The sequence below is a fragment of the Patiria miniata genome, unplaced genomic scaffold (assembly GCF_015706575.1).
Source record: "Patiria miniata isolate m_02_andy unplaced genomic scaffold, ASM1570657v1 HiC_scaffold_6, whole genome shotgun sequence".
NCBI classification, from domain to species: domain Eukaryota; kingdom Metazoa; phylum Echinodermata; class Asteroidea; order Valvatida; family Asterinidae; genus Patiria; species Patiria miniata.
Window position 1 is genome coordinate 9,075,725 of NW_024037073.1, and position 25,515 is coordinate 9,101,239.

At 39.5% G+C, this 25,515-nt stretch overlaps 1 protein-coding gene across 3 annotated transcripts; it reads left to right on the top strand.

The window, feature by feature from the left end:
* The first annotated feature begins 4,398 nt into the window (after positions 1-4,398).
* Positions 4,399-25,058, top strand: LOC119742957 (UDP-N-acetylglucosamine/UDP-glucose/GDP-mannose transporter-like). 3 transcript variants are annotated; one of them, XM_038219244.1, is made up of 13 exons: positions 4,405-4,594; positions 5,409-5,442; positions 8,970-9,056; positions 10,451-10,518; positions 11,441-11,512; positions 12,263-12,331; positions 13,173-13,275; positions 13,489-13,649; positions 14,761-14,839; positions 15,184-15,266; positions 17,148-17,254; positions 19,105-19,166; positions 23,905-25,058. In XM_038219244.1, the coding sequence occupies exons 1-12, from the start codon at positions 4,467-4,469 to the stop codon at positions 19,137-19,139; spliced, it is 1,026 nt and encodes a 341-aa protein (XP_038075172.1). In that variant the 5' UTR covers positions 4,405-4,466; the 3' UTR covers positions 19,140-19,166; positions 23,905-25,058. The 3 variants fall into 3 exon arrangements, with proteins under 3 accessions (XP_038075170.1, XP_038075172.1, XP_038075171.1); XM_038219242.1 differs by lacking the exon at positions 19,105-19,166 and having other exon boundaries at positions 4,399-4,594; positions 23,905-25,057; XM_038219243.1 differs by lacking the exon at positions 23,905-25,058 and having other exon boundaries at positions 19,105-20,726.
* The last annotated feature ends 457 nt before the right edge of the window (positions 25,059-25,515 follow it).

Genomic DNA, 25,515 nt, shown 5'->3' on the forward strand with positions numbered 1-25,515 from the left:
GGGAATAGAGACCTAAATTAAGCTTTCTATTTCTTGGGGGTGGATCTGGCGGTTCTTGCCACAACACCATTTAATTGCATCAGGTGATCTGACAGGCATCGCGCAGTTTAAAAACAAATGTTCGTACCATAGGTATAGAATAATCTTTTTATTATATATCTATGGTTCGTACATAACGTGACGTGCATAACGCGCAAGCGCACGCCAAATAGGGCGTGCGCTCTGAATCATAGACTTTACAATTGTATTAAGTTCTATATCTATGCTCTGAATAGCCGATCGGCGTCGTTTACGTGTTCATCACATAGATATAGATTAGAGCTACGTCTTATGTATTAAAAAAAATAGTTCTATATCTATAGGTTCATCACTGCCGGAACCCAGAGATACTATAGGTTTTCCCGGCCAATTTTCTAAAATTGTGTTAATTTGAATGCACATCTTTAATCCCAGTTCAATTCAGCGAAAGTTCAATCGTTTTCATTTTCCGTGCATTCGGTTTCGAGAAACAGACGGCCAATTACGTTACCTATGCATTCGTTTACGCAAGCATACCTTTTCGTGCAGAGTTCTGGCATACAATTTCGTGAATGTGCGATCAAATGTACATTTTTTCTCATTCAAAATGGCAGATTTCATCACATATTAAACATTAAACTGAAAGTGAAATAAAATGACCAATGTTTGAAATCGCCCTCTAAAAGCGAAAAGGAAGTCTAAAACTAATCTGAATGAGCATAAACGAAATGTGCTGCGCAGTCACTTAATTATTGATTGAACTGAAATGAAATCAAATGCTCTGGTAGCGAAAATGAAACTCGTGTTCAGAGCGATTCTCAAATTCAGACGAAAAAGAATGACCGATTTTCAGAAGTGAATGAACATTTTAGGAAATTGGCCGGGAAAACCTATACTAAAGGTTTTCCCGGACAATTTCGGAAAATGTGTACACAAATTTGTAAAAAAAGCATTCGCTTTCATGCGAAATAGAATGAACGTTCCAAATCTCTGTTTCTATTTAACAAATGATAAGTCTTTTCCCGTGAAGGTGCATTCAGTCGTAAAAAATCAGCGAACGATTTCCCGAATGTGCACTGCAATTAGTGTATTGACAATTCATTTTAGCGCGAAATCGAAGGCACATCCGCAATCCTGTTTTCCTTTTAATTTATCATCAATCTTTTTCGCTAAATGTGCAGCCGATTTCCCTCGCAGTGTTATTTAACGTTTGCCTGGTCAAGCATTGGAATTCATTAATGTGTTAAAGTAACATTTGAGGAATGGTTGATTGAATGATTGCATTTTTGAATATTCATGATGATTGAGATAAAACCTAGTGGTGTAGTCTTTTGAAACAAACCAACTTCATGTATTGTAATAAATCCTATATAAAAACAAAACTGAAGAAAATCGGGTTTTTTTTCTGCTCAGAATTTGCCACAATCGCATCATATAGCCTAGTGTCTCAGTTCACATAGTCCTAAAATATCCAATAATGGCTGCAAGAGGGAGATACAGACGAATCTCGGACGTTGACCGAAATCGCCTCATCGATGCCTTTGAGGCTGACGACGCTGACTATCTGCAGGTAGCAGATACGCTGGGTATCAAGCACTCAGCGGCCAGATCAATCGTTGGCGTAGGCCTTTATCTCCGGGATGGTCGTCGTAACAAGCTGCCGAAAGGAGGACCCATAAACCAGACGGTTGACGACGACATGAGCGATGCCCTTTAAGGATATCTAGGTGACAACCCCTTCTAACTTTGCGTCAACTCTATACTCAACTGCATGCGAGCTGATCTTCCCAATAAGCCCTTCGTGACCACTAGTACCATCACTAGAACTCTAGATGGTATGCTTATAACTCTTAAACTAGCGGAAGATGTTCCAGAACAGAGGAATGAGCCACGCACATTAGATGCACGAGTCATATTTGGAAATTGGTTTCTTCAGGTTGGTGTCCTTGGCCACACTGTGTACATTGACGAGACCGGGTACAACGTATGGACCTGTCGGTCTTATGGTCGCGCTCCTCGTGGAGAGCCAGCAGGCGTGTCGTCCATGGCCAGAGAGGCAAACAAGTCAACATCACGTTTGCCATTTCTGGTGAGGTTGGACTTGTGGCTCACAGAATACCATCAGAGACTGTGACGAGAGCGACTTTTGAGGAGTTCTTAGCGACGACTGTACAAGAATGTGGTATGTTATTCCCGGCAGGCGAACGCATGATCTGATATATGACAACGCTCGTCCTCATATCCGAGCCCAACTACCCCCTGATGCCAGCAATTTCACCATCAAGCTGCTGCCACCATACTCGCCATTCTTAAATCCAACGGAAATGGCGCACTCAGCTTTCAATGCGGGAGTGAAGCGCACGCTGGTGCTTCCTGAATCGCAGGACAGATTTGGAGACCAAGACGCAAGAGTGAACCTGCAAGTCTGGAGATCCCTCCGTCTCCAGGAGGTGGCTGCACTCAACATTGGAGAAGTGACACCTGCGAAATGCACCGCCTGGTACAACCATTCTCAGATATATCTCCCTCGATGTCTTGGTAGACAGGTCATTGAAGGATAGACAATCGAACTGATAAAACGAGAGAGAAGCTTAAGAAATACATAAAGAAATTCAAATACAATTAAGGTAAAGAACCAACAAAAAGTCCTCATGCAGATCCCATGTAACATGACACGCGATGTGTCCCTTTATCGTTTCAATAAAATGGCTACAAGATAATTTTGATTAATTTCATATTGGTCATAATTATTTATATCATTTTCACATTTCATTTGCCTACATTTCGCATAGGCCTTTGTGTTTATAAGAAAAAATACATTAATGATCAATAAGGCATACCTTGATTAATTAATGAATCAAAGTTGTATCATGATTTGTATAGGCCCGTATAATTTATTTAAATTGAATGCAGAAAATGCGAATTTAAATTGTAACAAATGAAAAAGAATGTTCAATTCAGCCCGTGTCACAATAGACAATCGATTTTTTGCGAATTGGATTGCACATTCGAAATAATCGGCAACGCATCCGTCAATCCGAAAACCTAATCACGTATTTGAAATCCCTTAAATGAAACGTTATGCACATTCATTCATTTGATTGATGCAAAATGAAATCGAATGCTAGTTATTGCGAAAATGAAACCGGGATGTACGTCGTTCTCAAACTCAGCGCCAAATTGAATTTATGATTTTCAAATTAAAACGCACATTTTCCGAAATTGTCCGGGAAAACCTATATATAGATAAATACCACGAGGAGCAACAAAACTGGTCATGACGGGGAAAGAGAAGATACTGTGCTACTTATATGTAATGCGATAAAAGATGGTTCTTGAAACTGACTTGAAATTTGCCTACAGAGGACTGTGATTTATAGACTGAATCCCATTCCACAAACGAGGAACTAGACGTGACCGGTGAATATGTACTTGTAAGTATCGCGAACTGAAGTGAAATATGAAGAGAAGAAGCGGGGAAGAAGGCAATTATAATACCAGTTTGTAATATTTATCAATACCAGTTGGTGTCAATGTGAGTAATTTTTGCCCATTTTTTGCCAAGAAGACAAAAAAAGAGAAAAGAATGAAAGTGCTCTCTTGTAAAAGATGGCTCAAACGCAACCAAGCCAAACAAAAATGTTATACTTTTAAACGTTTACTTTGAAGTACAGGAATATGGAAATTATAGCCGCTATGACGCACACACACACTGTCCCTCTATAAGGACATCAATCCGGAAGGCAGTGAGAATAAACCTCCAGCGGATTTCTGTTGTCCAACTGGCCGTTAAGATAATTAGGGGGCAAGGAGGAACGTCCCCCGGCACAAAGTTTGTGCCCCCCCCCCGCACTTGTCCCCCACTCGAACTTTGGGAGAGGCAAAAAGTGTTTTTACTGCTTAAACCAGCAGGGTCTCTTCAGGAATTATGTCCCCAAGTTGTCCATGCATGCACCCGGCCATTACGCCACTGCCGCGCAAAGGGCAATAGCGACTATGGCGGATCTGGGATCCCCCACCATGGGCGTCGCAAGGGGGGGGGTACCCCCACCCCGGAAAAGCAACAACTGCAACAACAACAACAACAACAACAAAAAGAGAGAGAGAAAAAAGAAGACGAGGTGTGAAGTCATACTGCTGTTTAATTTAATTTAATGCACATTTCACAACATGGGCGTCCGCAGGGGTGTCACTGGGGGTGGGGTGGGAAAATGTCCCCCCCCCCCCCAGCCCACTCTCGAAAAAATGATAAATATTGAGAATGAGCTAGAGAAAGTACATGTTGTCGCGCCATCGCAAGTACGAGCTAGCTCCAAATATTAAATATCTCTTTATGCGGGGCATTTTGAGGCCACAGTACACTAGTGTAGACGTTGACTCCAGCCGTCTTGCTCTCTTGTTCGACGTGTAACGTAAACACGCCGCACACGCGATTGAGAGTCAACAAGATGGCGGAACGAACGATGTCAGATCACAGCAGGCACACAAGAATTGTTCGTATTTTGTCTGCCCTCTTCTACGGATTGACATCATTTACACTTGTTATGGTAAACAAGAGTGTTCTGACGAATTACAAGTAAGTGAGCTCTGAGCCAAATCGTGGTTAAACCATGAAACAGTGCTTAGACATCCGACACGTCTACACAGACAGTGTACATGTACATGTATGTACACATGTTTATTGCACAAACTTCCAAGTTTCACACTGGCAAAACCGACTGTCTCAGTGTCTGTAGTTACACAGTTGTAGATGCAACTCGTTCGGAAAGAATTATATACATGGACATCACTAGTTTTTCCCTGAATAGTACTGACCTAGCCTATCAGCTTTCAGAAAGCAATAACATGTCCTTAAATTAAAGTAAAATTTAGCACTCGCAGGAAAAATATTGATGCACGTAAATGAGACAACACTTTAAAATTTGTGCAGACTAGTCTCATACTTCATAGGGTTTGTGCATGCACAGGGTGTCATCAAGTGATTTCCAGATATGAAAATCTTTCTGAAAATGTATCTCAGTCTCAGATTCATACAGGTGTTAACAGTTCAATATTTTCCCATAAATTCCAATGACTGACCTTCATTGAGATAATGATTATAAATATAAGCCTATTATATGACAAAAAAGTCAGGATGTAACATTCTTTCCGAGAATGGTCTATGGCGAAACAGTTGTCTTTCAATGCCATTGTTCTTTGTCATGGAGTTGTTTACGCTCTTGAAGAAAATATCAGCCTCTTGGATGTTGGAACGTTTCCCGGGAAATTGAACCTTGTCCAGCTTTTTTTCCATTTTGTTTAGGGGGCCAAGTAGGCCTATAGCAAATGTTTGTGTTATTTGTCATTGTCCAAAACCAATAAGAATGTTCCCCATGTCCCTTTTATTTCAGATTCCCATCTTTCCAGTTCCTTGGTGTCGGACAGGTAAACATGTACATAAACGTAACCACTTAAGTCCACTTGTTGTACCGAGTTAATCATTTAAGAGTGAAAAGCAGACTTCTTCTAAAGTGCGCAACATCTTCCTCAAATGTTCAGTGCACAACAAAGAATTGAGAATTGCTCCTTCCATTCCCAAGTTGCTGTGCCATGAACTCCATCCTCCTTATGCATTTACACCTATACCCCTTTGATTCCCTTCACCACCCCTTCTCCCAACCCCTCACCCCTAGCTGACTTCGATCCCCCCACCCCCCTTACCAGGGAAGATCCAGGGGCTATATATACAGTCGAGTCTCGTTATGTTCGGACCTAGCCAAATTGTTTGTTATATCAGAATTTTGTATTAAGAGAAACATCAGTCCCATTCATTGTGCACATAAATGCACAGTCGGGACTAAGGCTTTATGTTTGTTATAACCAGAATTTTGTATTAACAGAGTTTGTACTAACGAGATTCGACTGTACATTTGTGAAGGGGTGGCACTGAAGGCACATGATATATTTTTTGTTCAAATCAAGATTTTAAACAGGGGACACCGGGTGGGGGGGGGGGGGGGCACGGACATCTGTTTGGGGATACGTGCCCTCCCCCCACTCCCCCGAAGTTGCCCCACTTCCCCCTTCCCCCCAAAAAAAACATACTGTGTCCGATTACATGGCATTCAAAATAGGGTAGGTAGGTAGGTAGGTAGGTAGGGAATTTTTTTTCCCCAATTTTGTTTTGTGTACGATCATATGGAGGCGTCTGCGTGTAATCAAGGGTAAAAGGTAGAAATTGATGGTTTTGGGTGTTTTGTTCTCATTTTTCTTATAAAAAAAATTGGGTTGGGGCTGTCAGAATAGGGTAGGAAGGGAAACCGGAAGCAAAACTATTTTTTTTTGCCTAACCCATTTCTAGCCTTATATCCTAACTCAGAACTCCCATTGCCTCCCTCACTTTGCCTCCCTTCCAACCTCTGAACCCTAGCTCCTCCGAGCCCATTTCACCACACCCAACCCCCAACCCTTTGCCCCTCCCCGTCCACCTGCTGGCCTCACTCTACATTCCCTCACTCCATCTGAATATCCTGAATATTCGTTAGTCCTCAGTAAATATAAACAGCCACAGCTAAAGCTTTACTAACCATTTCCTGTATTGACATAAACTATAGGTAAACAATCTTCTGTAGATAAAATGAATATTCATTAGTCCTCAGTAAATATAAACAGCTAGAGCCAAAGCTTTACTAACCATTACCTGTATTGACATAAACTATTGGTAAACAATCTTCTATAGATACAATGTACATGTACCAGTATGTACTTGCATAATATCCACATATAGACTAGCAATGAGGTCACTAGCGCATGTCTATGGTTGCAGACCAGTAAATAAACTGCCATAGACCCCAATGGTAAATGCTCCCACTTCAGAAATTCGGGAAATATACTCACAACTCTCCAAGGTGTTCGAGACACACATCAAATTAAAGCTTATTTCATCATCTTTCATTTTCTTTTCAATTTACGGGGGTTCAACTGGTGACTTTTAGGAGAAATTTCCATCCGAAGATGATCACCCCTGAAAATAGTCCTGCAGCCCATCGCCATTTTGAAAAACGTTGCCTACACTCCATTGCAAAATAGAGCGCTTTTAGGGCCCCAATTTTATCCCCAAGCTCCCAGTCCTGTGCACGGCTGCCACCCATATTTTTTATTAACCCCCTAGTTCATGGCCCACAGTATTCTCAAATGCTGAAGATTTTGAGGGCATGCAAATCGTGATTTGGCTGGCGTAGGCAATTTCGGACCGATTTACTGGTCTGCAACCCTATGCGCCCCAAGGGACTATAGATGGGGGGCGGAGGGAAAAAGGACCCTCTTCTGGTCACTCACAGGCCCGAGGGGGGCATAGACGTGCACAAGTGACCCAATTCTGCCAGTCTATAATGTGTTTTATAACTCACCTCTGTCCAAACTTTAAAATAAGAAAAGAAACTTTTCAGGGCTTTATTATTGAACTGTTTTAATTCAACAATTAACTCATAAGCAGTGCAACTGTAAGCAATTCAACAATTAAAGGAACGCTTTTAGTTTCCCTAAATTAATTTTTCGAGTTTGAGTTTTGTCAGAGGGCGCTGTTACCAGTCAAAAATTTGAGAGTATAGAGCCCGATCAGGCACTATACTCTGGAAATTACGCACGCACGATGTCTTGACCCGGGTCTAGTTCACGCTGACGCAAGTTTCATACACTAGCCTATATTAGTGAATCACATGTGACCGCGTTTCAGCCAACCAGGATAAAGAACAAGCAAGAGGTGTGTTATAATGTACAAATATTGACTGTTTGATCCTTATGGCAAACTATTTCCCCAAAGTGGATCTTGGAGGAAATAGAACCCTCTATGGATCAGCAAGGGAGGATATATTTTTTTGGATACTTAATGTACAGTCCATAACTGTTATATAATACCTCACCCATGGATTTTGCACAGTTGAATAAATATGTGATTGAGTAAACCCAACTCAACAGTGGCAAATCCAGTGGGGAGGGGGATTTTTTTTTATCAGTATTTATAAAAAAGATGCAAAATGAAATGTGAAAGTTTTTAAAAGGAAACGAAAATGCCAGCAGCTCAAAACCACTACTGCTGTAATTTTAATGCTCCCTCCTGTTCTTAATCATTTTCACAAACGTAAAAAAAATTGGGGCCACTTGCACAGAAAAAAAATACCCATTTCAAGGGGGGAGGGGGGACTCACAATTTTCCAAACCCTACAAAATAAAATTAAAAAATATGACCAGTCTCAAAAATTTAAAATTAGAACAGTCTCAAAAATTATCCAGTTTTTGCAAATCTCTGCCAGTATGTGCACCAGTTGATCAAAAGTCCATCACAAGTCATTCAGTCTTAAGCCAAGTGACTAGATAAACTCAACCAAAAAAGGAAGTCCCCCCTTAATACTTTTTGTCTAACTCAAAAACTACTGGGCACATCTTGCTCAAATTACAACTGATCAGTGCAGAAATTCCTTAGCAATCCAGCCAAACTCTTTGTTTGGCCCAAACCAGTTATAATATGTACACAATTATGCAGTTTGTGACATATGGTACCCCCAAAAAGTTGCACTTTTGTATACATGCAAGGTGAGTGTGAACCACAACTTTCACGTAATACAAAAGTGCAACTGTTTTCGGTATCATTTGTCATAAATTGCATAAATTCGTACACATTATCACTGTTTTGGGCCAAATAAAGAGTATGGCTGGATTGCTTAGGAATTTCTGTACTGATTAGTCGTTATTTGAGCGAGAAGTGCTCAGTAGTTTTGGAGTTAAGCAAAATGTATTGCAAGGGGTGACTTTCTTTTTTGGTTGAGTGTATTCACTCCACTGAACTGTGACAAATGCATTGACAAGTGTACGTTCAACCCATTGTACTCGTGATTTGACTTGTGATTGACTGGAGAGCAGCAGCACCATTTCATGTAACGTTGGTGGCTTGTTAAATTTTTTGTCACGTCTAGATGGTCACTACAATTCTGGTGTTATACGTGGGTAAAAAGCTGCGCATTGTGAGCTTCCCGGACTGGAGCAGACAGATTATCACAAAGGTAAACAGTTTTGCCCTCTGCATTTGAACATTTCTAAGAATATTATTGTACCTTTTTTTTAACTAGAATATTGTCACAGTGGAACTTGTTCTCAATTACCTTTGAATAATATTCATAAATACCTAAGATGCTTGACCAATTCCCATTGGTCGTTTGGACTCCTAGAAATCCAGTGCCTTTTATTGGTTGAGTGTTCACAATCCTCACGTAGGCATGCACAATACTACCAGTGGGTCAGTATTTCATAGTCCTTAATTCACAATGCACTCACCACAGCTGCATCTGCGCGTCATCGCGCAGTACGAGCGATGCGCGCGCCAATCTCCATCAAAGGAGTTGTTTACGCCTTACTCGCGAGCTGCACACTCCATTATTTAGCTCGAGGGGTGTTTCGAAAAACAGAAAGTGAAATTGTTGAACAAAATCGTTGGAAGTTTTTATTCTTTGACTGTTTTGTCTCGGGTAATTATCAGCATTCCAGACTCCAAGCAGTCTTAAACGTAGTGTTTAACACCTCCCAAGCACACATTTATTCCCTTAATAAAAATGAATTCAAATATTACCTGTCGCAATTTAGTTTTTTGTGGGTTTTTTTGTGTGTATTTTTTTTTCGGCTGAGAAAGACACATTATTGGGGGCTGTTTCAGGGCAGTATACCCCCTCTATTTCCAAATTTGTTAAATTCTTTAAAAGTACCTAAGAGTCTGTTTTTACCTTATGGATGTATTTCTTCAGGTTTCAAACGCCATTATTTTACCTTGTCTTGATGTCACAATTTGGCTTTTAAAGTGCAAAACAATTTAAATTTAAATCACTGTGTACAGGGTGAGTAAAAAAGTTCTTCATGTAGCACTTTCAAAATCTAGGACATTAAAGCCCAATTCAAAAGCTTTCTTTTAGTACAAGAATCATTCAAATCACTTATGTACTTTTCAAGTTACGGAATTTTAAACACAACCACCGTTTTTAAGTTCTGTCCACGGATCACAAAAAAAGGGTGAGTTCTTTCAGCAAAACAAAAACAGTTCACACACATCCGTATGTGATTTGTTTTCGTTTTGCTGAAAGAACACTGAACTTTTTTGTGATCTGTGGACAGAACCTTAAAACGGTGGTTGTGTTTAAAATTCCGTAACTTGAAAAGTACGTGAGTGATTTGAATGATTCTTGTACTTAAAGAAAGCTTATGAATGGGGTTTTTATATCCTAGATTTTGAAAGTGCTACATGTAGAACTTCACTAAAACAATGGTCCCAACATTTGGGTTTCGGTTTTTTTTTACTCACCCTGTAGTGTTAGTTTTGATGGATTCAGAAATTCGCCTAGTGATAAACTTCCCAGGAAGTTGGGCTTCAGGAAACCACTTACACCTTCCAAATCCTTTTTTTCTCCAGATATGGCCTCTGCCGTTAGTCTACATGGGCAATCTGTGTTTTGGCCTCGGAAGCACGAAGAGATTAAAGTGGGTGTGCTCAGATGTTCGTTTCCTTCTTATAAGGGCTAGAATTACTAGCCTTCGAAGCTAGCATACCTGAGATTTTTGCTGGGAAAAGTCCACTTTACTTAGAATGAATTATGAAAGGAAACCATTTAACCATAACCGCCCTGAATGCTTCAAAATCCTCTTTGCCAAAGTGGAGGCATTTGGAGGATTGAGGTTACATGGCAAAAAAAGTTACTGATTTCGTAGGATGCACTTTGTCAAGGTCTTGGGCCGAACCTTGTGTTTTTGCTCAGCCATGCATAAATATAGGCCTGGATTATGCTTGAAATTCTCCGTACTGTTACAGGATGTCACTGGCCAAGCCTCAACATATTGACAGTCACTGCCGCAGGATTTTGCAGGATTCAGGCAGTGGTCACCCCTCCACAGACCATATTCAAGAAATAATTGAGGAATTTGCAGGATTGAGGCTATATCCTAGCAAAAAGGCCTAGGGAGTTAGGGTTTAAAAAAAATGCTTCCTATACTTGGCACTGTATTGTTTTTGTCAAACTATTGGGCATGTTTGAAATAAGCTCTTCTTTAACAGTAATATATACAACATTGGCAAACATCAAAAAACAAAACTACCAAATTATTATGAAATACCTTACTTGACTGTAACTGAATAATAGTCTCAAGCATCCTGTGAAATCATGGCACGGTGTGCTGTCATTTGCAAGAAAAGTGGAATTTTTGTCTCAATTTCCAACGATAGTTGGCCGACCATTGTTCAAAACAAAATGACTTTTTTTTCTTCAAAAACTGCCCCAAATTTACCAAATTTAGTTAGTCCACATTTTGTTTGCAATCGGTTACATATCTGTGAACTGGTGCAAGCATTGCTTGATAAAAACGAATTGGTAATTGTTCTGTTTACACCTGTTTTTGTTTTTCACAGTTTACCAATGTTCACAGTGCTTAGGCGATTCTCTATTCTATTTACAATGATAGGAGAATACATCGTTTTAGGGTAAGTACAAATGATTGACAGTTTTTATTGATTCTTCTCCTAGGAGCTGAAATCTAGTCACAAGCCACTCATTAGTCAATCATAAGTCCATAATTAGTCAATCACAAGTCAATCACGAGTCAATCACAAGTCAATCATTAGTCAATCACAAGACAATCACAAGTTAATCACGAGTCAATCACAAGTCAATCATTAGTCAATCACAAGACAATCACAAGTTAATCACGAGTCAATCACAAGTCAATCATTAGTCAATCACAAGACAATCACAAGTTAATCACGAGTCAATCACAAGTCAATCATTAGTCAATCACAAGACAATCACAAGTCAATCATTAGTCAATCACAAGACAATCACAAGTTAATCACGAGTCAATCACAAGTCAATCATTAGTCAATCACAAGACAATCACAAATTAATCACAAGTTAATCACGAGTCAATCACAAGTCAATCATTAGTCAATCACAAGACAATCACAAGTTAATCACGAGTCAATCATTAGTCAATCACAAGACAATCACAAGTTAATCACGAGTCAATCACAAGTCAATCATTAGTCAATCACAAGACAATCACAAGTCAATCACAAGTCAATCATTAGTCAATCACAAGACAATCACAAGTTAATCACGAGTCAATCACAAGTCAATCATTAGTCAATCACAAGACAATCACAAGTTAATCTCGAGTCAATCACAAGTCAATCGCAGATTTTTTATTGACATTTACAACTTGTGTTAATTTTCAGACATAAAGCTTCTCTGAAGGTACAGATAGTGGTCTGCGTGATGATACTGGGTGCATTTGTTGCAGCAAGGTAAGAAAACATCGCAATAAATATCCTGGATAAGGGTCGTTCCGTGTCAAATTACCCAAAAAAATTGAACGTTTTTTAAACCCCACCCCCTTCAAAGTGGCTCATATTTAGTGAATGGGGTGATTTAGGCTTATTCATTTAAATTTTAGTCGTCTTATGAATTTGCAACAAGTATGCCAACTTAAGATGAGCTACAAAGTAAATAAAAAATATTAAGCCCCCAATTTTTGGATATTGTGTAGAAAACATGTTGGGGTATAATTTTGATCCAAGTTCGTCTCATGGTCACATGATCCACAAGGTCAAATTCAAGGTGAAATTCAAGGTCAAAAGGTCGTCATACTTCAAATAGCTCTGACATGAAAAGTAATGGTCAGTTTGGATTTCTTATGATGTAACGTATCCAAAGAAACCAAAATCTAACAATTTGGCCCTTGGGTCATTTGAAAGTTGGCGGCCACGCCCATTTTGGCCAACATTGCCAACAGATTATGGACGGTGGCGTAAAAACCGTTGATCCAACGGCACTAAAACTTAAATTACAGCTTTTTCAGCCAAAATTACACTAAATATGAACCAATTTTAATGGGGGTGGGGTTTAACCTATTGGGTGATCTGACATGAAATGACCCAACTTTTCTATTTCTAGGAAAATAGCAATTGAAAAAACAAAATCTTTTTTTTGAGGTGAAACTCGAAATAGCACGGGGAATGCATCTTTAAGGTTTTACCTGGAAGTATTTTTATGTATTTTTTTAAATTTTGATACATTTGATCCAAAAAAGTAATTATAAAAAAGATAATAGATTTTTTTACCACTTTTTGTCTGTTCTCTCCACAGTGGCGATTTGGCGTTTGATGCCTTAGGTTATTTCTACATTCTTATGAATGACTTTTTCACAGCTGCCAACGGGGTATTCATCAAGAAAAAGCTAGAATCCAAGGTGAGATGCATTTTTGAAAGTAACTGTGTCATGAGAAAGATATTAGGCTCACAGGGCCATTGCATATTTCTCCAAGCAATTTTCAAAATGGCTGCCATTGCTTTTGAATAATTGAATATTTAATTTTTTTAAAATAGACAGCCGACTGTTGACGTATCAGGGTAAAAGTGCACTAATGAGCGCTCCCTGTATTTCTTATGCTTCACTTTTCAGGATTTGGGAAAGTACGGACTTTTGTATTACAATGCCCTCTTCATGATAGTTCCTGCTCTCTTCGTGTGCTACTCCTCCGGCGATATTGAGAAAGTCTGGGCGTTTCCTTTATGGAACGATCCCACATTTATTGTACAGTTTGTATTGTCTTCCATAATAGGGTGAGTCATTGTTTGTGTTTATCAACTCATTAGCACCTGTATTACATTGTATTCATAAATAATTCAGACAGTTTACCAATTCCTATTGGTTGAGAGCCCGTCACATGGGTTGTTTTAAACCGCCAGTAAAACACTGCTGCATTCTGCGCCCCATCGTGCATTACGCACCATGCGTGAACCAATCTCCATTTAAGAGATTTTTAGCACTACGTGCATGAGGCACATACTATAGACATGGTAAGAAGGGTGTTTCACAAACATGAAGTAAAATTAATGGGCCTTATGCATGAGTTAACCATTTTTGTCGAGTTCCCTGAATGTATTTCATAATTGTTAACTGTTGAATGGGATGGCGCCAGACTATTTATGCAGCCTTATTTTACTGTCCTTTTTTTTTTCTTGCTTAAAACATTAGGGAATGTTTAATTACCATTTTTAAATTATTCATTAAAGCAGACTTGAATTAATTAGTAATTTACTTGCTTTCATTTCTCTTTGCAAGTTTCAAAATTGAAGATTTTACCTCACTTGCAATTCAATATGGCTGACTCATGCCTAAGGCCCATTGAAATATTTGTAAATTTTTGGCTTATTTTGACTTTTGACTGAAAAGCCTTCGATGGGCGTTCGATTATCCTGCATGACCCGTGACCCATGTCATTGTGTGCATGCGCATTTGAAATACCGAACTGGCTTATTGAATAGAATATTGTGTACTCTAAGACCAGCTCTGATAGGCTTGCCTTATCTTGTTCTTCTTAACATAAGGTAAACTCCAAGCTATTTCCCATTATGTCACCAAACATTACCCCTAATTCAAAGGTTAAAAGCATTCTGTGTACAATGATGAAACGTAGGGAACATCTAAAAATTAGAATGTTTGTAATGTGCCGCCGGGGAACATCGCCTGTTCCAATTGGGAACTAGCGTTGCTCCCAATGGGAACTACCCGGGAGTGTCAGGTGCTTCCCTGAGGGAACGTTGGTCTATGCGCATGCATGCTTACTCGGGAACAGCCTGAAACAGGAACGTTCCGACTTTTGAGGTGCTGCCTTGTCTTGAAGACCACCATTTTACATTTGACATCTTGACTTTGTCTTTCTGTATTCAGGTTTATATTAATTTATTCAGTGGTGCTCTGCACAGCGCACAACTCGCCTCTGACAACGACGTTTGTGGGCTGTCTCAAGGTACGCAATGATGAATTTGAATGATCAGTATTGTGGAGGTCCCCTAAGGTTGCGCAGCCACTAAGGTTGCGCAGCCCCTAACATGGCGCAGCCCCTAGCGCGGCGCAGCCCCTAGCGTGGCGCAGCCCCTAGCGTGGCGCAGCCCCTAGCGTGGCGCAGCCCCTAGCGTGGCGCAGCCCCTAGCGTGGCGCAGCCCCTAGCGTGGCGCAGCCCCTAGCGTGGCGCAGCCCCTAGTGTGGCGCAGCCCCTAGCGTGGCGCAGCCCCTAGCGCGGCGCAGCCCCTAATGCGGCGCAGGAAGGAGATTACGATGTTGGTCATTTTGTTAATTTTGTTTTTTTTGCAGAATATAATGATAACCTACATTGGTATATTTTTTGGAGGGGACTATATATTCAGTGTGGTCAACTTCGTCGGCCTCAACATGAGGTAAGTGGTTTATTTACATTATTTTAATTCATTAAAATGTTTATTTAGTAAATCATCAAGTCAATTTTCTGTGGCACCCTGTAAGCTATTTTACCCCTCAAAAAGGAGGTGTAAATTGCATTCTAAATAAAATGGGAAAAGCCTGAAATGTTGTCACCACTTTCTCAAAAGTCTTCTATTTAAATGGTTTTGAGGCTTGTTTTGTCTACATGCACAATAAGCCAGTTCGTAATCTCGATTAAGTAGCCCAGGTCAAAGGTCATTCGCGATAAAAGTGCTGACGCGATGTTACGCAATTTCAATTACACGAACGCCCATTCTGTTCGTAATTAGTGCGCGAGCGTCATGCGACCATTTCCTTGCGTGGTCACGCGTCTTCGATGAGTGTTCGTAAATGGCAACAAAGCTACCACTAATAGGCAGTTTGTGTGGTGATGAGTTTCAATTTTTCGCTGAATTAGAAAGTGTCTCTGGCAGCTATCATTGAAGAGAGGGGCACTACTTTTCAGTATTTGAAAATTATGCAGTTGGAATGTTTGTAAATAAGCCATTTGCGAGTAACCTATACCCTTTGGGATTTACATTTCAATAACATCTGGTACACTGACTTGCTCAGAATGCTTGGCACATTTTAACTTTGAATTCTCCAGACCAAAGACACTGTTGCTAATCACATGATTCGGGGCAAGCTCTTGCATAGTATCGTAAGAGACGCTCAGCATCAATACATCGCTCACAATGGGTGAGAATGGCACAAAGACACCAGACCATGCCAGAGCTGGGTGTTGCTAGCGTAAGGCTTGCCCCGAATCAGGTGATGTAGTAACAGTCTCTTTGGTCGGGAGAATGCAAAGTTAAAATGTGCAAAGCATTGGATTAAGTCAGCTTTCCAGATTTTATTCAAATTTAACTCGCAAATGGCTTATTGCCTTCGTGCAGACAATGTGGCGATATTGCCCACTGGTAATGGTAAGAGTAAGTTTTCCAATAGCCGTGTGTTCAACTGACATCCACACGCAAAGCTGTAAACATCATTTGCAAAAAAATCATACTGCGCAGGTGTTCAGGTGATCCAATCAATGGCCTTAAATGGGAGTGGGAACCAGTCTAGGTCTAAGGGCCCTGTTCACAATTACCCCCCCCCCCCCTTCAACGGTTGCAAGGGGAGAGTTGGGGAGACCACTGGGAGGGACATTGGTATACATTGCCGACGACGCCCGACGCAAAGACGCTATGGCTTTGTGGACATTCAGAATATAATTTATAGTTGTGTATACTTCGCGCGCCCAAGACACAGTGGACCTCTAACATCCCACTGCCCCTACGGCCAGTAATGGCTATGGGATCTTTTTTTTATACTTCGCGCTATAGCGCACCAGAACACGTACGCTATGTGTCCCATCCTCTGGGCTCTCGAAAGTTGTCACGAAAGCATCATCTACTGGTCATGCACGGACTCGACAGAGAAAACTTTAAATGGAAAATTTTTGTTTTTATCAAAAAATATTTGCTCTAACTTGTAAGATATCTTCTCTTTTTTTTTGAGCTGCAGGATAGCAGCTCAACAAATCATCGTGTCTCTTCGTTAGTTAGTAACAAAAGCTCACATTGTCTATTGCTCCTACATGTTTTGACCGATTTCAACCAAACTCTGTCAAAAGTATCAGTAGCCGAACCCCAACATGTCACATGACCAAATACTGGGGTCAAAGGTCATTATGGGGTCACTGGGGTCAAAAAGCTGATTTTTTTTTACTCAAAACACTCCTCCTTCCAGAAATGACATGGCACAATCACGTGACTCATGCATGAACACAAAATTCATTGGCCCGCAGCTTCCGAGATATTTCCGATCGAGCTTGTTCTTTTTGTTTCTTTCAGTGTTGCAGGGAGTGTAGTCTACTCCTATTTCACCTTCACGGAAAACCAAAAGCCTGCGATGACCTCATCGCCAGAGTCAGCGGCTGATAAAAAGACTAACGGCAAGGGTATAATAAACACTGTATAGCGGCTGTTACATGTAGCTGCACTTCGCATGCTCACACCCTTCATACACTTCAGTATTTCATTACTTTATCTGAGCAGCTGAAGATTTTGTCAGTGGTTCATTCATGAAATAGCTGTAGATGATAGTATTCCACTCCATGACACTGCCACAATATCTCTATTTCTCTGACATAATGAGATGACCCCTGGGATTCTTGTGTCTTCCAAACATGAAACAGTTGTTGACACCATATGTGAGATTTCAATTTGTTCCAGTCATGAAACAGTAGTTGACAATTTGTTCAACATAAGGTAGCTTGGGTAGTGTATTGTGCTCAACAATCCACATGTATTTACTTACAAACATTTGCAGGCTATTGGATAGCCAAATGTTGCAATGACACATTTTTTAAACGAGTGTTACCCTTTTTTTCCGACCAAGAATTCAATTTGTTTGCATGTTTTAAGGCCAGTTCAGCGTAATCAGTTTATCCTGTCTGTATTTCCACCACACTACCTCAGACGTGTATACCACTAGTGCCACTATTTCCTCAAGTTCTAGTCAAGTCTTCCCAAGTCCATCACAAGTCTTCAAACTATTCAAATGAACTGGGACAAAGGCATTCCCTTGTAACTTGTGTGACTTTCCATTTGTTTTATTGAACCTGTATAAGCTATAGTCCACCATTTGCAGCCATCCGAAAAGGTAACTGGCGTATTATTGTTGAAAAACATACTTGGTTGAAAGATAGTAAGTGGAGTAAACTCCCTGTGAAATTAATCTTTCTGGCAAGCTATCATTTTGAAGTAATCAACGAAAGAAGGCCTTTCCAACGGTGCGTCTTAAGACGCACCGTAGGAAAATTTAAATTAGTAGTTCGTTTTGTTATTCGTCGCAGCGCACGCAAGCATTGGCACGACGCACAGGCGCGCGCGGTTGCTATAATTCGTCGGATCAGTGCGCGACATCGCGTATATAGCTGCAATTCAAAACAGTACAAAACATGATTCCGCAACTTTTGATTTGAAATTGAGATCCTAGAATGCTGTTTTTCTCGGAATATACAGCTGAAGCTGAGCTGAAACTTCATCAGGTTAGTTGTTCAGTATCCTTCATTAGATTTTGAACACCTTTGTTGCTTCAAACGAACAAAATGCACAAATTACAAATGATGGACTATATCTTTAAAGTTGGTGTATATACAGTAAACTCCGGCTAAGTTGGCACTCTCGGGACCCGAGAATTTGTGACGACTTACGCGAATGCCGACTTTTGCTGTAAGTCGTCACTTTGCCGACTTATACGTAAATTGAATCATGGAGTAAACAAATAGATGGAATTGCCTACATGATCGCGCGGGAGTGTCGCGATCCGGCTGCGATTATCCCGTAGCCAGACCAGCCAAATATAAAACGCGTGATTCAAAAATTAACATATAAATGTATAGCTGAAATATCACTAGATATGAATATTTATAGAATTGAATATTTATAGAATTGCGCTCAAAACTTTCTGAACTGAAGCGTGCTATTAAAAACCAAATTTAAAACTGTAAAAAGGCCTGCAAATGCAAACAAGCAGTTTTGTTTGCTACTGGACATCATATTCCTTTTAATTCGTTCAAAAAAGACAATCTTGAAAAGCACGTTTATACCAACTTTAAGATTGACTTGTGATCGACTTGTGATCGACTTGTGATTGTCTAATGATCGACTATATGATTGGCTATGACTGGATGTTGATGGCCATTATGAAATTGGGCCCTAAAATTGCTCTATTTTTCAAATTGGCGATGGGCCACATGACTATTTTTTAGAGGTGATCATCTTTGGATGGAATTTTTTTCCAAAGGTCACTGGAATAGGATGAAACAAGCTTTAATTTGATGGGTGTGTCAAACACCTTGGAGAGTTGTGAGTATTTTTAATAATTTTTGGAAGTATGCCTAATTATCACTGAGGTCTATGGGAGTCGATTTACAGGTCTGCACCCGGAAGATGCCATGTGTCTGAATCTCTGGCGCCCTCTGTTGTTATAAACAAGACAGTTTAACCCTCCGATCAAACTTCAATCTTTTCAAAGCCAGCTGAAGGGAAATATTGAAACTTTCCTTTATTTTTCAGTTTCCAAGAAACTGGATTCCAAAAACAAAAAAACACTTTCTTCATATTCACACACAAGTCGTGTCATTTTTGACTGCCAGAATCTGTCGATGGAGGGCGCTTGAGCATTGGATTCGCTTGTGTCTACCACTTTATCCAAGGTACTGGTGACAGCTTATCTTTTTTTTATTCAAGGAAATGCAAAGGATTGTGGGTACTTTAACACCATGGTCTATGGATGTATATTCCTGCTGCTGAATATACGGCATATTTAAATATTCGATCATCCAACGAAAGTGCTCTTTGCCAAATTTGAATATTCCAAAAAATGTGAGCGTAGAGCCATGGTCTATGATATATGTGAGCAGATTTGCTGATTAATTATGCAAGACCACCTCTTGACCTCTAGATTTTGACCAATCAGGGGGCGCTTTCTATATCGGGTCTTCGGTCATTCACTCGTTATGGCGTCATAGACATGGATAAAAAAAAAACCCAGACACAGCAAACAAAGGCTGTGGTCACGCGCTGTGTATTATGTTATGCAATACGCGCCAAGCTTGTCTAGGTTATCTACGCTCGGCCATTGTAATACAAAACACTGCTTCGAATTGACCAAGCAAACATTTTGTCCTGATTTGGGAACGAAATGACGTCACGATTTAGTAAAGTCGACTCCGATTGGTTGAGGCGCGGGATCGCATAAATCTGCATGCTTAGATATATCAGACGTTGGACCGGAGACTGGGCTCCATGGATAACGGGTGATACTCTGACTAATTTCACTCTACACCAGAAAACAAAAGTCTAGCCAACGAGGGTGCTAAGAGTTCACCAGCACCTCTGGATAAGGCCATGGGTACAAGTGAAGCACATGACTAGAACATGACGTCAGTATTCAGAATTTTTGGGCAATATTCAATGGAAATGTTCATTTGTGAGCTGCAAATTAATGGCTTGTAGAATGGTGTATTCCAAGCAACTAACACTTCATTTTGTAGCAGTGTTTTAGATAAACCCTGAATGAGGCGTATTTATGACGCACAAGCTTGGTAGAGGGGGCCAGTCACATTAACATTGTTGTCCAATGGTTTTCAATTTTTGTCACTACTTGGGAACCTACAGTATATCCTCCAAAAATTGTCCGTCTAACTATTTTTGAAATAACTACTTAACCATTTAGCAGCCCTTTTTACAACATGAAGGAACAGCACTGAAATTCATTAAGGCAACCTTGGTCTGAGCGTCCAGTAATAATGTTGCTGCGATCAATTGACTTTTTGTGGTAATACGTGACTGAAATTAAATGAAACTCGTAGGGCAAAGTCGACTAGTTACTACAGAAAAACTAGGTGAATATACAGGGTGGATCAAAAAAACCGAAACCGAGATATTATTACTAATTGGAACAGAAGTAGGGCACATGTGAATCAAAGGGAGATATCCTCTGTCAGGGTTGAATCTCCTCTTTAAAATGACACCCTGATCCTGTCATTACATTCACGGTTGACTGAGCAGTGACCAATTTTACGAAAGGGTCTATTTAGAGAATTGCGCCACTTTTCACTTGTGGTTTTGTGTTGTCATTTGTCACAGAGTGAAAGGCTATGGTTGCCAATCAAGGCAGGTGGGGGGAAAAAAAGGATTTCACATGAAAAGTGGGGCAAGTCTCTAAATAGACCATTTCATAAAATTGGTCACTGCTCAGTCAACCGTGAATGTAATGACATGACCAGGGTGTCATTATAAAGAGGAGATTCAACCCTAACAGAAGATATCTCCCTTTGATTCACATGTGTCCTACTTCTGTTTCAATTAGCAATAATATCTCGTTTTTTTTTTTTTTTTTTAATCCACTCTGTATATCATGTTCGCTTTATCAACATTTAAAAAGATCATATGAAAAAACCCCAGGACTTTTAGAGGTGTCATTTGAGCGTGAGTTACTGTTTTTAAAACTGAAGACAGATTTATCACAAATTAAGGGAATTCAGAAATTAATATCTGTTATAGTTTTTACTGTTCTTATTTTTACATTCTTCCCACCACCAAGTATTGAGTAAACTACGTAATAATGGTGCTATTGTTATAAAATGTTTGTTGTCCGCTGACAAAATAACTTAAAGATTCTACTATGTACTTCAATATGAAACTAAATGTTACGTTTTTATTTACTTTTTTATTTACTTTATGCAGTGTAAATAGGAAAACCACTTTTTGTTACTTTTTTAATGCATATTTTGTAGAGGCATATTTTTATATAAATTTTTTTTATTAATGCATGTGAAAATGTGATGTTTCTCCATGTTTATTGTCTTTGTAAGATTGTTCATTGGAAATTCCCCCTTTTTTGCCCAACGCAGAATTATTGGGAAGAAATACGAGTAAAGTAACTTAGTTGGTCGGGGCAAAAACCAATTCTTTACATTTTGACTTTTCATTCCTAATTGTGTTGGACGAAATCACCGCCGAGTTCTCTTTATCGAGAAACACAATTTTTATTTTCTCAAAAGGCCATGGATCCAGTAACCATCATTATCACCTGAAAATTTATTTCTGACATTTCAAAAAAAAATATTTCTCATTGTAGAACTACTCATACAGACTAGTCCACTGCAGATTGTGAAGTACATGCATAGAAAGGGCAGTGTTGTAGTACTCGTACTCGAGTAGTATTCGAGTACTTTTTTTTAGAGTACTCGTACTCTTACTCGAATGTCAAAGTACTCGTACTCAAAACGACGGTACTCGTACTCGGGCAGCAAAGTACTCGTACTCGACATGTCAAAATTGTATTCGATCTTCAAAGTACTCATACTCAAATAACAGTACTCGAAAGAAAAAAAATGGTATAGCTTGACTTACCATGGCCTTATTTTATTATCGATACTTTCAGCTGAAAATGGTTGATTGTTTGCAGAGAAATCAAAATTTCCTGATTTTTCTCTGTGCACGTCCGGACAAACACATTTAACAGCTAGCCGTGAGTGGGTCTGTATATCGGTCTGACCGGGCCTGGGCCAATTATGCACAATGAACCATTTGCCGTATGGCTGTATTCGGAAAAAGAAGTACTCGCACTCGTACTCGACATACAAGTACTCGTTCTCAAAAGTACTCGTACTCGGAGACCTGTACTTGTACTCGGAAGTACTTCTACTCAGTCATGTCAGTAATCTGAGTACTCGGCAGTACTCGGTACTCGGTAAAAGTACTCGACTACAACACTGGTATGTGGTCATAAAACAAAATACAGATCTGGAAAAATAAAACTCTCTCTTGGCCCGTAATAGAGAAACAAGATTTTTTTTTCTCAAATGGCCATGTACCTATGAAGTGAAATTTACAGGCATTGGGTATTCCATTTTTTTTTATTGCAAATGGTGGAAAACTATAAGTTTTAGTTTAGTTTGTTTGTTTCTTGGATTGGTCAAGTTGGCAATAACCAGTATTTTTGATGGGTTATGTGCAATGATTTTGGTTTATTGTCAGTTAGAAATGACAATATTGTTAACAATAGTTCACTCACAGAAAGGTTGGAGATTCTCGTGTTTTATACCTACCATTGGCCACCTTAGGCCATCAGCCTCGGTCCACAATTTGGGGTTTTTTTTCTGAAAGAATTGTCATTTTGTCTGTTTTATTTAAAATGAAAAAAAAAAAAAAAAAATTATTTTGGACATTTTCAACCCTCTGAAAATGGAGGTGCCCAAATTCTCCTAAACCTGTTGAACGAAATGATCTATAGGACTAACAAATCCCCCGACACCCCCCCCCCCCCCGACACCTACCCCCACCTTTGGCTATGCCGTTGTCTGAAGTGTTCTCAAAACACAAGCTACAACTCTGCTCTCTGTTCTCAGACTAAACCAGCTAGTTTCTCCATTTGCATTTTTCTTACTAATAACCTCCATTTATGCACATAGTATTATATGGACTAATTTGGTGACCTCAATCGGACTCGGCCGTTACTGAGTGTGCACAGTTGTAAGCTGCAAGCAAGTATATCATACCACCCCAGTAATAGACCTTTATATGCTGCCACCATTTCAGTCATGTTCCCTGTATAAAAAAAAAACAGTATTGAATGATTTGGGGGATTTTTGTGCAAAGAGGAACACGACTATTTTTCCTTACAGTCTCGCTTTGGTTACATTGATTTGAGTGGGAAATAATCAAATGGCTGCAACATGATAATGGTCTATGGCTTGTAATTGTATTCAACGGATTAGTCCAAATAACTTCATGTCCTTTGAGTGACACATTTTCATTTTATATTTTCTGTTTCTAAATCTTGAACTAACCATTCTGCAACCTGGACTAATACCCTTTTCTGATAATGATAACTGCTTTATTAATTCAGTCTTGTCGCTTCAGTTTTCAGTTCATCAAACAGCAGTAGGCAGAAAATCTGTGTATGAAAAATGCAAATGTAGACATGCAAATTTTCATTAGAGTAGGTCTCTCTAGACCATTGAGATGTCTTTTCCCATAAACATATGCTGGTGTTGAATGTGTACGATGATGATTGGGTCCGCCATGTTTTCAGAGATGCGGGAAGTTGACGGCCGTGCTGGACGGCTGATATTGAGCGGCTTTGAATCGACAAGTTCTTCGGAGAACAATAACATGACTCAGGATGCAGAGCAATAGGGCCTGGTGACAATTTATCAAGTTTCTCCAAGAACCTTTACATGAAACGGAGGTAGGGGTGTAAACAATACCACTATTTCACTATGCAATACATATGATACTTTTTTTTTCTGTGTAACGTGAATTTAAGTTAATGACCGCTGTTTCATGTCTGTAGTCATGTTTTTACATTCGTAAAGTTAATGGCAGCTGTTTCATGCCTGTATTCATGTATTTTACATTCATTATTAAAGTTTTCCACATGCTGTTATGGGCCTGTGTGTTGAGTTTTATTTTTTTTACTATTTACAAAAGTTGCTTGTTTGTTTCCGACTTATATTTTGGTAGGTTGTAAATGGTTAATTAATGTGTTGTTCGAAAATTTCAACTGCACAGCATATTGACTTTCATAAATCATATACAACGCCTGAATAAATCCCCGCCATCTGATTGGTGGGTCTTTGATCAAATGTTCTTAAGTTATTCGTCCCAACCAGCGGCCCGGCCGCACCGCAAAAATAAAAAATCCACTCCATGGTCCATAGATATTCCATTGTACGTTAACACTATAACCAATCAGATGACGAGGATTTATTCAGGCGTATAAAACAAATAATGAATGTTTCATATTTGTGCAATGTAAAGAATTTCATTCGGTGACAGATAGAATGTCTTATTCCAGATGGACTGTTCCATTCCAGATGGAATATTCCATTCCATCTGTCACCTCATTAATTATTCTTACCATTGCACTCACAAACATTCATTATTTCGTATATCAATACACTGATACCCCCACCAAGAAAATTTCCTGAAAGTTGTGGAAAAATTTAGGTTAAGTCGATGATCGGTGAATTAGTGTTCAGACATTGTGCAGCTTAACACCAAATTTACACCGAATGTCAATCTAAAGTGGCTCTCGTACATGATACTTTGTGTAAATATGTTTTAAGATTGGAGATAATTGTGTGATTCTTTGTATTTTTTTTTACTTTTAAAGGGAGTATACAACATTTGCTTTTGATGTAATTTTCATGGATGGATTTGGGGGATTAGTATTTCATAGCAAATATTGTTGCACTGACTTGTTTGAAGTTTTGTGTTCGTAGATGCTGGAAAATTCACAAAAAAAAACAATCATATTGTAGTCTGGTTCCCTGATCCATTCAATTGAAATAAAGCAATTTATAGACGCCAGGGAATTGTAAGGTCAGAGAACCAGTCTAGAAGGCTTGCACCCGTTCATAGACATGTAATCGATTGCAAACAAAATTCAGACTAACTTAATATGGTAAATTGGGGGCAGCATTTGAAAAAAGTCAGTTTTTTTCCAATGCTGGTCGGCCGACCAGCGTCGGAAATTGATAGAAAAATACCACTTTTCTTAAAAATGACAGCACTCCAGGTGCCATGATTTCACAGGATGCTTTAGACTGTCATTCACAGTCCAGTGAGGTATTTCATACTAATTTAGTACCCGGTAGTTTCGGGGTTTTTTTTATTTTTGCAAATGTTGTATATTCCCTTA